The sequence below is a fragment of the Natrix helvetica genome (genome assembly GCF_964273705.1).
Source record: "Natrix helvetica genome assembly, chromosome: 4".
Lineage (NCBI taxonomy): Eukaryota > Metazoa > Chordata > Lepidosauria > Squamata > Natricidae > Natrix > Natrix helvetica.
Window position 1 is genome coordinate 101,500,598 of NC_138550.1, and position 13,325 is coordinate 101,513,922.

The 13,325-nt window shown below is 35.5% G+C and overlaps 1 protein-coding gene across 1 annotated transcript in view; it reads right to left on the reverse strand.

Moving 5' to 3' along the window:
- Window positions 1-13,325, reverse strand: part of JARID2 (jumonji and AT-rich interaction domain containing 2) — a 263,679-nt gene that overhangs the window by 19,223 nt on the left and 231,131 nt on the right. Inside the window, exons 8-9 of the mRNA XM_081952279.1 lie at window positions 11,777-12,273; window positions 868-960 (exon numbers count right to left, since the gene is read on the reverse strand). Of these exons, the coding sequence (XP_081808405.1) occupies window positions 868-960; window positions 11,777-12,273 (590 nt within the window). The remainder of the gene's footprint in view (window positions 1-867; window positions 961-11,776; window positions 12,274-13,325) is intronic.

The window sequence follows — 13,325 nt, forward strand, 5'->3', positions numbered from 1 at the left end:
TTTTCTGAATATTTTTAAAAATGTAAGGGTGAGTATCCTTTGTCATACAATGAGATAAATTTTCCTGGATACAGCTACCAGCAAAGGAAAATTGTTTAGAATTTAATCTTAGGATCTGGTGACTTTCACATGGATGCTAAATTTTATATGCCAGAATAGCAAAGACTGCAATAGCTATGAATAATGATGAACCTAACTTAAATTCTCCTACTATGTTTCATGAATGTTTCTGACAGTTGAATGAGTATATTTATGATAAAATGGTAATAGAAAGGAGGTTTTAATGAAATATTGGATCCTGAACTTGTTAGAAATCCATTGGCATGAAAAAAAATCATTGGTAAAGTATACAAAATATAGCTAAATAAGTGCAATACACAGATATGCATTTGAATAATATTTACACTAGATAAGTATATTTAGAATTATAACTTAACTTATGATATATTATACCGTTTCTTTTCTTATATTTTAAAGCACTTTTTATGTGTTGCTTTTTATGAGAATGTACTGTACCTATCAATGAACTTTGTATTTTGTTCCCTGTCTTTTTCTGTTACTATTATAAAAACAATAAATAAATAATAAATATCTGCCTCTTTTTTTCCTATTTACTGCTTCTCCTTTTTGAATTAAACTTAGCGAGAATTTTACTTTCCTTTAAAGCAACCCTGCTTTTAAAATTACATAACAGACAGCATTCATGATGACCAAGATTGTATCATTATTACCTTTCTACATCCAGTTAATATGAGTTTCCATGTAAAAATCATGGTTACTTGCTGGATGCTTAGGATTTTTCATATGTAGTTGGGAAAGCATCTGAGTCCAGAATAAGACTGGTTGTAATACTAGGACATTTCTCACCTCTATTTCTGCTGCTGTGGGGTCTTTGCTGAAGCACATACTCATGACGTTTCTTGCTGTTCGGTAAAAAGTTGTTAAAGAAACAGACCTTCCCTATGAAACAGAAGCAAAAAGGGGAAGAATTATGATCCTACATTTTTTCCCAACTATCATAATGCACTTAAATACCAAAAATAGGAAAGAAAACAAATGATTTGGAAAGAAAATTTATTCTGGCATTCAGGATATTATTGCTCATTTTTTTGTATTTCCAACTACTGAGTCCCCTCCGTTTCACAGAGTTTAACAGAGTTGGTAAACTGGTTGCGCTACAGATTGTTTTTCTATATTCCAATCCATCCAAAAATACTGGCATGTACCTCAACTTTCTCTCTAATAGATGATTCTCCTCCATTATTTATTATTATTAATATAGTTATTATTATTGTTTTGTCGCACAGTCAGCCAGATGTTCAAACTGGATTTGGCATTTTTGTCTATTTATTGAGTCCTTTCCAAGGACCTGGGATAGGCAGTTGTGGATGTTTGATGGTATAACATATTGTCACAGGATGTAAACTGTTCCAAGTAAAGCCGCCTTTTGCAATTGACTGATGGTGAATTTATCAATGCCGATGGTGTTCAAGTGGTGCTCCAGTTATTTTGGGATTGTACCCAAGGCACCTATTACTATTGGGACTACTTTTGCTTACTTTTGCCACAGCCATTCTTCTATTTTCAGGTTTTTGTATTTATTATTATGATTAGTGGGACAATCAGGCAGATGTTTAGATTGGGTACACTGTTATCATGATTAAAGGAAAAAAATGGGAAAAATAGGGAAGGCAGCATTGTGTAGATACTGTCCCCCCCTCCCCCGATTCTGCAAATGAATCAGGGTTAGGCTTTTTGGGGTTCCTAAAAGGCTCACTCAATCATATTTTATGCTATGTGTCAATAAGATGCCTTCCAGATACAGGCAATTGCCAAGCAAGGAAAGAAAAATAACAGCAACTCCCCTCCACCCCAAAGAAGATTTCTAACTGGCAATTTATATTGGTTCTAAAAAACCCCCCACAAAAATACTTCTTTAGAAATGTACTGGCAAGACTTGATTTCAGGGAATTATCGCAGGCAACGTAGAAAGTTAGATAAATTTCCTTCTACCAGATATATTCTAAAATCATGCCAGCCATAGTATAAAGCTAGAGATTCAAAACCAAATTAAAAATAACAACATATTCAGTATTTAGCCATATTTACCTAATATATTGCAAAACTGAAATAAAATAATTTTTGTTAGAAATAATAAAGAAATATTGCAAAAACTTCCACATTGTTTAATTTTATTTATTAAATTGTTATTGTGAACCAAGAATGCATTACGATTACACAGCTGTAATGTTTCTCCTTCATTTATCTACTGCTGCAAAGTTTGCTTTCAACTGGAGTACATCTGTGGCAATTTCCCATAATTCTCCACCAAGATGACTAAGGCTGGCTAGGAGTTACAGAAACTGAACTCCAAGTATGTGGAAGGCATAAAATTGGAGAGGCAGATGCATATCTTATAGCACAGTAGGAGGAATATGCCAGTGTTTCTCAATCTAGTATTATCTAGATGCTTTAAATAAAACACCCGTCATCAAGGGATAATGGGAGTTGTAGTGCAATGTATTGAAAGGGCACCTATTTATCGTATAATACATTATGTCTTTGTAAAGAAAGAGGATTACCAAATAGACCTGTACTGGTAACATTTTAAAATGCGAATTATTCTCCCACAAAAGGTTTTGCTTATGTCAATGACATACATTTTCAAGATTACTAGTGGGAGAATGTGGACTACATTTTTTCCCCACAGCTGCCTGAATTGTGGAACTCAAAGCTGGCATACTGTATATCAGGGGTGTCCAAACTTGGGAACTTTAAGACTTGTGGACTTCAACTCCCAGAATTCCCCAGCCAGCATGGCTGGCTAGGGAATTCTGGGAGTTGAAGTCCACAAGTCTTAAAGTTCCCAAGTTTGGACACCCCTGCTGTATATCATGAACATGCAACCAGTGGTTTAAAACAACAGCTTAAATTAGTTCAATTTAATCTATTGATATATTTCAATCAATTAAATCTATTGATTTTCATTTTATTTTATAGGATGTATTGACACAAAAAACAATCATTTATAAATAGTTTTCATTTCAGGGGTAACATTTTTGCAGTGTCTTTGATATATTAATTGTATGATAATACAATTTAAAATCTGTTGCAAATCATTTGCTTTCTCAGCCAAAAACATGCATATTAAAAAAACCATGCATATTCATTTTCAAACCAATATCTTTCTTAACATTGCCATAGGCATTCTATATATGTTTATCTATAAATAAACTGAACTACTAAGGAGACATCAGATATTCTTTTCATAGTCCATGCTCAATGGCAAACTTTGTTCCTAGGCACTCCAATGATTTTTACACATGCTTTACTTCCATTATACACCATTCTTACTGGATTCAGCAAACAACACCAACCATAGCTCACACCTCATCTGTTGATCATATGCACTCCATAAATCAACAAATGTACAATAACGTTTCTTCCTCACACATTGCCTGATGAACTGCTGAAGAGGGAAAAACCTACTCTGCACATATTCCCCACACAAAGCCATGCTGCAGACCTTGCTCATTATCTCTTCTTGCACCCTTTAAATCATAACTCTGCCAACATTTTCTCAGGCACACTTAACAAATTACCCTCTCCTTCAAATTTTACACTTGCTCTTCCTAAGTTTCCTTTTGTAAAGAAGGTCATTCTTCCACTCATCAAACAGAGTTGCTTTATTTACAAACAGATTAAACTAATTGAACAGTCACTCCATAAGGACACCTAATATTTTAACTTTTCTTCACTCAGACCATCCTCACCTACAACATTCTTTAGTATTTACAATATTCTCAAAGAAAGAATGTAAGATGTCACCATTTTTCCTTAGATATTAACATTTATGGCACTTCTTTCTATTTTACTCTTTGGCAAATACAGTAACTACAATTTCCATACAGATCTTTAAAATTGTCCTTCACATTCCCTCAGTTCAGTTTCACCATAAATCAGTTCTTATTACTGTTTTAGCCCTAATTATTTACACCCTGGAAGATGCTTAGAGTTGTAACTGTGATGACTTATAACATGATTGACTGATTAAATAACTGAAATCTCACTTCTCCTTGGGGATTTCTTCTGTAAGTTGGGAGGCAGTTTTGCAGAGCCTGATTCAGCTTTGGAGACTGAGAGGGCCACGGTACTTGATGTAATTATTTCCAAACTGCCCCATTTATAATCAATGGTTTATTGAGGTTTTTGACAGGTGAATGACATAAGAACTACTTAGATCACCAGTGAACAAAGATAAAAAGTAAATCTGAGTATGGTAAGAGCTTGTGTTTCAACCTACACTATGGCAATAAGGGCATCAAAGCTCAGCATTTATCCACCTTTATTGTGTTGACTTGTGCAGTGACCTATTCCCTTTTAGGGTGATAATCAGAAAGAATTGCTATTGGGCTTCTGTGATATTTGCATAACTTACTGCTAATAAAATCACTACGTTTTGCTAGAGCCTTAACACTTGATGAGTGAATGAAGGATGATTGGGAAAAGTCTTATAATGTGATCTGGGATGCATTTTGGCTTTTGGAAAGTGGTTGGTATTCTCTAGCATCTACTTCTTTGTTTTCCTTCAATAAGGCGCTAGGTGTTTCTTTTGCTGTTTCATTTCCTAGAGGCCTTCCAAAAACATGGCAACTTCCGGGAGGAGGAGCCAATGTCGCGACGATACGGATGTGTGGTCTCGATGCTCCGAGACCACAGCCGATACTTTTGCCGTTGGGTGGTCCAATCGGACCTAAACCGTCCCGCAGAGATGGTGAACAGGAAGAATACATCTTGCTGATCTCAGAGACATCGCAAAGTCCCCGATCGATCCAAGAGAAGTTCTTCAAGCCAGCGACAAAAAATCCAGTCATTAGGCTGATGAAGTCGGGGCGGCTCCAAAACGGAAGGATATGGAAAGTGTTTCCAGCTGGTGAGGAATTTTTATCGTTTTAAAAGAGACTGCCAATTAAAAATTAAAGTTAATTTAAATTTGAGAACAGAAGAAATAAGCGGAGCAATTAAGCTTTGAATGGATTTGGACAGTGGTTATCTTACTTTTTAAATGCTATGTTCATAGATAGAATTTATGCAAGCTTTGTAAAATGAATGAATTAAGTTTTCTTCTTCTATATTTTTCTTTTATTCTTCTTCTTTGTAACCTATGGACTAAAATTCTCCTTCTTCATTACTGTGGGTGTTTTTCCCCTTTTCTTCTCTAACTCATTTAAGAATTTGACTTTTTTGAATTTAGAATATAAAAAAGATACAAAAGGAAACAAAGAAAATTGTAACAACAGAGGGGGAAACACTGCAACTCAGAGACTGGAGGTTTGTGTATTGGAAACAAAACACTTTTACTTTCCTCACTGATTATTCTGGTTTGGCACTTCAAGGTCTCACTGTTTGTTTATAGAGAGTGATAAGAAGAAAAGCATGTAAATGTTCCTTTGAAGTATATCTTTAACTAGAGAAAAGTGAAAATAAGATCTTATTGTGAATTTATGCTTAATCTTGTAAAAACCTTCCAAGCCAGAGCAGCAGAGTAGATAATGGTACAATTTCAACAGCAGAAAGAAACTTTAAGCCTGCAAAAGATATTGCTAGAAATTCAAAAATTATCAAACACATTTGAGAGGACGGAGAAGTTGGAAAACTTAGAGATTCTAACAGTAAAATATGATGAAGAAGTTGGAGATGTTTATCAAGTGGAAAAAGTGGAGGTTAGAGTCCTAAAAACCAAAGAGGAAAATGACCATAAAGAAATTAAATCTGCTGAAATCTATGGTGATTGGTTTGTGTCTGGAAATGGAAAGAGTGGAACACTGAAAGAGGAATTAAATGGAGGGGAAATCAACCCCAGATGGCAAGATACAGAAGAAGAAAAAACAAAAGAATTTATGGATTTAAAGAGAGAAATTTCATTAGCAACATCATTGGTAACATTACTGACAATTAAAGATAAGCTGATTAAGGAAACAGAAGAAGGTCATCGAAATTACACGAGAGACTTAATAAGCAATGAGTTGCTAAGAGGATCTTGATTAAGGAGATGATTAGAGGACTGATACCACAAATGGCAGGACATGAGACTGTTTTGCTACTGGAAAGTTACAGGTTGATATATGGAAGTGTATAATTTAAAACTAGTTAAACTTAGTGAAATTTGGTGACAATAGATATAGTCAAATAAATAATTGATAATGATAATAATGTATACATATGTATTGTTATGATAAGTAATAATTGGATATGAATATTGAATGGTACATACAAAAGGAAGATTAGATTTTTTTTTGGTTATATATCAAGGCTAATAAAAAAACTAAGTTAAATTTAGTTAACTTTTAATTATTAGGGGGAAAATGTTATGATACAGGATACAGTTAAATAAAGGAGGGATAATGATAACGACGTATATATACGTATGGGTACAACATAAGGAAACTGGATGTAAATTGTAAACAGTGATTTGGAAAGGAGGATTAGAAATTTTTGTTACTAAATATTATGGATGTTTAGCTAGAATAGGACATAAGGATTCAGAGTTATTGGAGGATTTTAGAAATAGCAAATGAAATGCCAGTATGTGGTTATGCTTTAAACCTTGGTATGTTTTATGATAAAGGACGTTTAAACAATTATAATCAAATGAAAATGGAGGCATGATGATGGTAATATGTATAAATATCTGAGTTAAAATACTTGACTTAATATGAATTATGGTTGATGACTGTGGAAGAGATGCACGAAAGTCTTTTGTAACTAACTGATACACTTTCTACAGTATGTAAAGGAGGATTCTTTGTGTTGTGTTTGTTTTGAAAATTAAAAATAAAAAAAATATTTAAAAAAACCAAAAACATGGCAACTTCCAAGAAAAGGAAGAACGCATAACCACAATATGATCCTAGATCACTGTCATCTCCACTTTCCAAGTGGTGATTAAGGCTTCAATCAAATTAAGTATACCAGAGCCTCACAACAGGGGTGATCAATTAATTTTCCCAAGAGGCCACATGAGAAACTAGGACTGTTGTGGAGTCCTCTTCCCTGCTCTCTTTTACCACCATGTTCCCCTTGTCCCAATGCTGCTGCCTCGACAAGGGCAGCCAAAGGACTTAATGTACCCAGAGATCATAAAATGCCCAGGTCTGTTCAGGAACAACTTCAAGCCTCTTTTGAAATCCAACAGGTCATTAGTCTGTTGGTAGAAAATAATAAGATAGGTTTTATTTCCTGCAGAGGCATAAAGGACTCCAAAGTAATAAAAGAGTGATCTGACCATGAACCAGGGACAAATATTATTACCTTCTCCTCACTCACTGAACCAGAAGTATGCCAATTAAACTCAGCTATTTATTTCTACTCTGTGTTGGCCTGGAGATGCTGAGGAGGTCTTGACAGTTTGAAGACTGTTGTGGTCAGTCAGAATTAAAAAGACTAAGGTAAAGTCCTAAAAAGACCATCTGTTTTTTTGTGGGCTCCAGATTTAGCTCTGCATGAGATGTTGACTTGTGATTTCTCCTGAACGCATGACTCCTGTTGGATACGATATGCAAATTATTGTCATGGTAAGAGAAGCCATTGTCCTGCTTCTATTGGATACAACTTGAAGTCCTATATGAAGAGGGAGGCCCTGGTGATAGTATCTCATGTCCTTATAAAAGCCAGAACTAGCTTCTCAAAACCACTTTAGAAAAGCTCCTGGTGCAGAACGAAGTAGCCCACATGCTAGTGAGTGAGAGTTGCACTATCATACAATACAGATGTTAGTGATAGATTTCTGGGTGCAATGAAATATTTGACCGTAATCTTTAAAGGATATGGCTTTTAGTATGTCTAGGACCACTTTTTCCAAATGTAACTGATCTGTCCAAAGTGCTCGTCCCACATAGGGAGGCACAGGGTTCCCAATGCATATTACATGAAAGGTTATGGGCCCCAAAGGCAGTGTTTTTTTCCATGATGGTTCCCTGATGCAAGAAGTGCAACCACAACTCAGTTTTAATGGAAAAATGCTGAGGCTTCTAATCTTCAAACTACTTTGCAGGACTACTTCTTGGCTAGGATATATATGCAAAGTGGTAATCCTGCTCAAAGTATTTCTCCTAGCCAAAATCTAGTTTGGAGCACTTTTCTAAAGAAAAGAAAGAAAAGTAATTGCTTATTACAAAATGTTAAGTGTCGATTACAGGAAAAGAGGCAATGAAATTTCAAATCTCAGATTTTCATGTTTGTAAATAAAAGGAACAATTGTGTGAAATATTTATTGGGCCAATTTAATAATAAACAGCATTCAAAGCACTATTTCTCAGCTATCCAATCTGTGTCTGTAATTTGGGGCTTGCCAAGGCTTTAAAACTAATACCAACAGATTTTGAGTACTTGCTTGTCAATTTTTGCCAAGCAATAGAAAGCAAAAACTATTTTTATATTGAAATAATAGAAAATACATGTAGCTCAGGTTTTAGTTTTTGGCAGTGGTTTGCTCTCCAAGCTTAGATTTTTCATTCATCATAAAGAAATCTCCATTGATAGCTTTCTCTTGCCCTTCTTAAATTCCAATTTTTGCCTAAAATTTATACTTATACAATGTCACTTTGAATTTAAATAGAAAAATATGTAGTGTATGTGAAAAGATTGCCTTTGTTTCTTAGATCTCTCTCAAAATATCTGTATAGATATGGGAAGGATTTCTTGGACAAAAATAAAAAAATTTCTAAATTTCTGAAGTAGGATTGTTTCTAAATCCTACTTTGCAAGCAGAAACCACTGGGTTATTTCAGCAGAAACTACATTTTGATGCACAGTTTGGAATGGTTGAAGTTCTTGAGGTTAATTAATATAGCACTAAAACAGAATTTAAATCTCTAATTGACCAGCGTGCAGGACTGGATTCTTTGGTATTACGCATACAAATATATTCAGGGTTTCCCCCGTAAATACCTATTTTTTCTATTTGAGATAGATTGTGCACCTTTACTTACATAAATTGCAGTAAAGAAATGCCTTTAAGAAAAGTATAGAAATAGCCATGAGGTTTACATATTGCAATGAATAGACCCTTTTGCTTGGCATTCTATTTTTTACAGGTATTTAGCTATAAAAAGCTATTTCAAGCAACAATACTCAAAAAATAATTATTTACATGAGGCTTACTTTAAGATAAATGTACAAAAAAGACCCAGTCGTTGTTATTATGTTTATACTTAGTTCACTTGCTTCTGTTAACCAAGTTTAGTAGAATAACAAAAAAGAAAGTTGTAGACATTTTAAACAAAGCTAATATAGCTAGGTGAATGAGAGTAACTCAAATTATTACATTAGTTAGCACCCATGTACTTTTAGCTGATTGTGACAAATTGTTGCTGTTTGCTGAAGCAGCAAGCAGCATATTTTCTAAGAGGTGATTACAGCCTCTAAGGGGGTAGAATATAAGATATACTGTCAAATTGGATGTGACTCAACTGTAATATTATGGAAAAGAAATCCATGAAGATAAAATATCTCAAAGGAAACATGCACAGGTTAGCAGGGAGAAGGAAGCCTCACAAACTAAAGAGGCCAAGTTTAATCAACATGTACAAGTAACATAAAACTGGGGACCTAAACATAGTACATGTTAGTCCCCTTCTGAAATAACCTTTAAGTTTAAAGCAACCTTTACAAACTAAAACAAAATTAAAAAGAAATTTAAAATAAAGTTGGCCAGATGCAAACAAAATCATCCGTCTTTGGTGTCATTATTTACCAGAATACTCCTGGATTCTACATAGATAAAATGGACCTTCATAGAAAATAATAAATTGATCACAGACTAATGCTTAGTTTGTAAATGTGCATAATATCAAAACTAGACAAAAGTTTAATGTAGGAGTAAATAGAATGTATAGAGAAGATTTTAAAAAATGGGGCAAAGTAATTCTACCAGTTTACTTTACAATGGGTCAGCTTGGTTACTATGCCAACCATTTTAAGAATGAGCATGCCTTCCATAGTGATCATATTTGGTGAGTCCAATTATATGCTTTGCAATTATGAAATGTGACCATGGCTCCCAAGATTTGAACCCCTAACACCAAGAATGCTGTTCATTATGTACAGTCAATGGATTCTTTTTGTTCTATTTTGTTCAATAGGTTGCTTCCAGACGAGATTTTAATGTTGTCCTCACCCTGGTATAGTCAATTTTCAAGGGAACTGGGTGACATTGCCTTCATATGTAGCCTAGTCCTGGATTTTGGTGTGGGGTTTTTTGGGGGGAGGGGGGGGTGACAAGAAGGAAAAGATGGGAATAGATGTTCAAAGTTTTTTCCCTAGTTGCCCTAGGAACAAGCATTGTCTAAAACTAAAATTTAATCTTAAACTTTCCAATACATGTTTATTGTGCTATATAAATGTGAAAAGATGATGATCCTGTAATAAGTAGTTTTAGCTTTGCTAGATGAGAGGGCTCTTAAAATGTATTCAGCCACAAACCATACCAACTATAGTTATGGAAATAGGATTACTAGTCACAGGAAGAGTTGCAGATAGCAGTATAGCTCCCAACAATACAGCCTACTCCTGTGCTGAAATTAAGGAAGATAGTGATAAAACAAGCCAATATCATTTGTAGGCCAACATATAATCAACTATACAACCAAACAAAAGCCTGAACATGGATGAGTTTGAAGTGGTCATATCATATGTATTTTAATCTGCTATTTGGAGTTAAAAGTAAATCATGGATTATCTGAAGACGGAAAGACAGGTTTTTCCTAAGAACCCAGACATTTTTAAAGAGATGATACTTAGCCATCATAATCCAAATGAGAAAATCCTCATCTGAGATAATAGGTATGAAAATATATTCATCAAATGGTTAAACTCACTCTGTAGAGCAGGGCTGTCAAACTTGCGGCCTGCGGGCCGGATACATCACACGCTGGCCACGATTTGGCAAAGGGGAAAAAAGTCTCGATATGTCATGTGACAACACTGTGACAACACGAATTTGACACCCCTGCTATAGAGCAATCCCCACCAAGCGGATGTGAGATGTGTTTCGACCAGAACTCCCAGCCTATATCCTTTTTGGCAACAGATTAAAAGGATCTGCACTAGATCCAATGTTAATTGTATATAGAAAAGCCAATTTTATCTATTCCCTAACTAAAACTTAAGACAAGACAAAGTCTCACACCTCTTTTATAATGGCAGAGAAGGCAAGGTAAAAGGATATTAATTTCACATATACTGCCTGGATCCTTGTGGGAAATGAACGGGGATATGAATCTGGCTAATAGAAATCTAAATGATATTCAGTGTGGGAGTCTATCTATACAGCTCTCAGTTCCTGAAAATGGTGATTACTTCAAATAAAATCACTGACTTGTGTCTGTGCAGTCTTCCAAGCAGCACCTAATTATCAGTTCATAGCGATGGGATAAAGAGCAGTGATGGAAAAGCAGTGAGTGCTGGACACAAGTACCAACATAAAAAAGCAATGTATCTTGTCCTCCCTTAGCATTTCAACATACTCAATCCAATCTTGCTAACAATTACGCAGCATGTGGTGGTGCCAGATGCTTAATATAGTGGGAAGGCTGCCAAATCAAATTGAGTGGAGGAGTCAACATTCCTTTGCAAACGGATGATGAGCTCAGCGACAAGCAAAATAAGCATTCCAAATCACTGTTTGAACTAAATCAGAGCTGGCACAGTGAGTGAAAATACTATGTGCATTTTAGAAGTGCTTTCTAGCCAAGACCCCAGCAAGATTTCTACTGACCTTGTATATACACTTGTGGAGGTCACAAAGAACACCAACCTCTTCTTCCTCTTCCATTGTGGTCTCCTTTTCCTGAGAGAAGAGTCGCCGCCTACCTGTTTTTTGAGGGACCTCAACTTCTTTTGCTTTGTTCCGGAAGCCATTTTTATGAACAACGCCATTGATGAGTCCGTTTTTGGGCTCGTAGCGGGGCAGAGACTGGAATTCATAGTTGTTATCTGAATGTCCTTCCAAAGGACCCCTCCGCTTTTCCAGAATCTCCTTTTCAAGGAGAACTTCTTTCTCCAGTCTCTTGTGCTCCTCAGCAGAGAGGGAATCATAGGAGAGTAGATACTGGCAATAGGCTTCCTGCAGTTTTGCTAACCTGTCCTGTGCAGTTTTGGGGATACGCAGCATATCTGCCAGCTTATTCCATTTCTTGAGGTCTGTTACCTGCTGCATACCCCCCATTTCATTGATCAACTGGAAAAAGCAGGCCAAGTCTAGCTCACAGCCTCCTGGAGGTCAATGCAGCAGAAAAGCAGGAAAAAAAGAAGAAAACACAGAAAATTGTTAATGAAATTGAACCCAGACCACATTCATTCATGCCCTAATTTTTATGAATATGTCTGGATAGTATCTATTCAGTTGCAGATAAAAGTAACTTTTCTCTTAAATGCAATACCTCTCTGTGAAAACCAGAGGTCAAGGAGGAGGATTATAGTCGAGCGCTTCTTTTTTATGGGCAATTAAAAATGTTGCTGCCTAGGTAGAATTATATGGCCAGCATGTTAATTAGGTATTATTTCTTTGCTAGTTTTCTAAGGAAAACAAAGCAAACAGAAATAAATAAAAACACTTCCCACCCCCAATTACTCTGATTATTTCATGAATCTATTATTGTCTTTCCATTTTTAACTTCCCTACCCACTGCTATAGAAATCTACCATAATGAGAATGGAAATCTGCTTCAAACAGGATGTATCCCTTTCTCTCTGCTTGTATTTACACATATCACCATACCAAAATATGCTTTATTTAATTATTAATCAGTACTTTTGAATATAGCCAATTGTTTATTCCACAAACTACAGTTAAACAAGGTATGGCTTAGTGCAATGAGCAACATAGCCTTTGTCCCCTTTATGTCCATCAGCTTACACTGAAATAGCACTTTTCCTTTCCTTGCTACAAAAGCTTAGAAGGAAGAGTTGTTATCACATAGAATTCTGCTGTAAATGTGAGCAGCTGAATTAGCGTTTTTACTTTGTTATACAAACTTGGTCCAATTTAGTTTTGTGGTTGCCGCGAACCACTATTCCACAGACCAAGTGAAATGTATACTATAGCTCATATTTTCAATATAAACAAAAGCACATTTTGACGATTTCACTTGGTGAAGTCAGTTTCTGAGGTTTAAGAAGAGGGATCATATGGTAATAAATGTCTGCTGATGGTGCAAAAACATACTAGCTGAGTTCAAACAACACAAGTAGCAATGTTAATAAAGAAAGACAAGCTGTTGGATCACTCCTACCAGGCATGGCTAAACAAGGCTAGAGAAATCAAT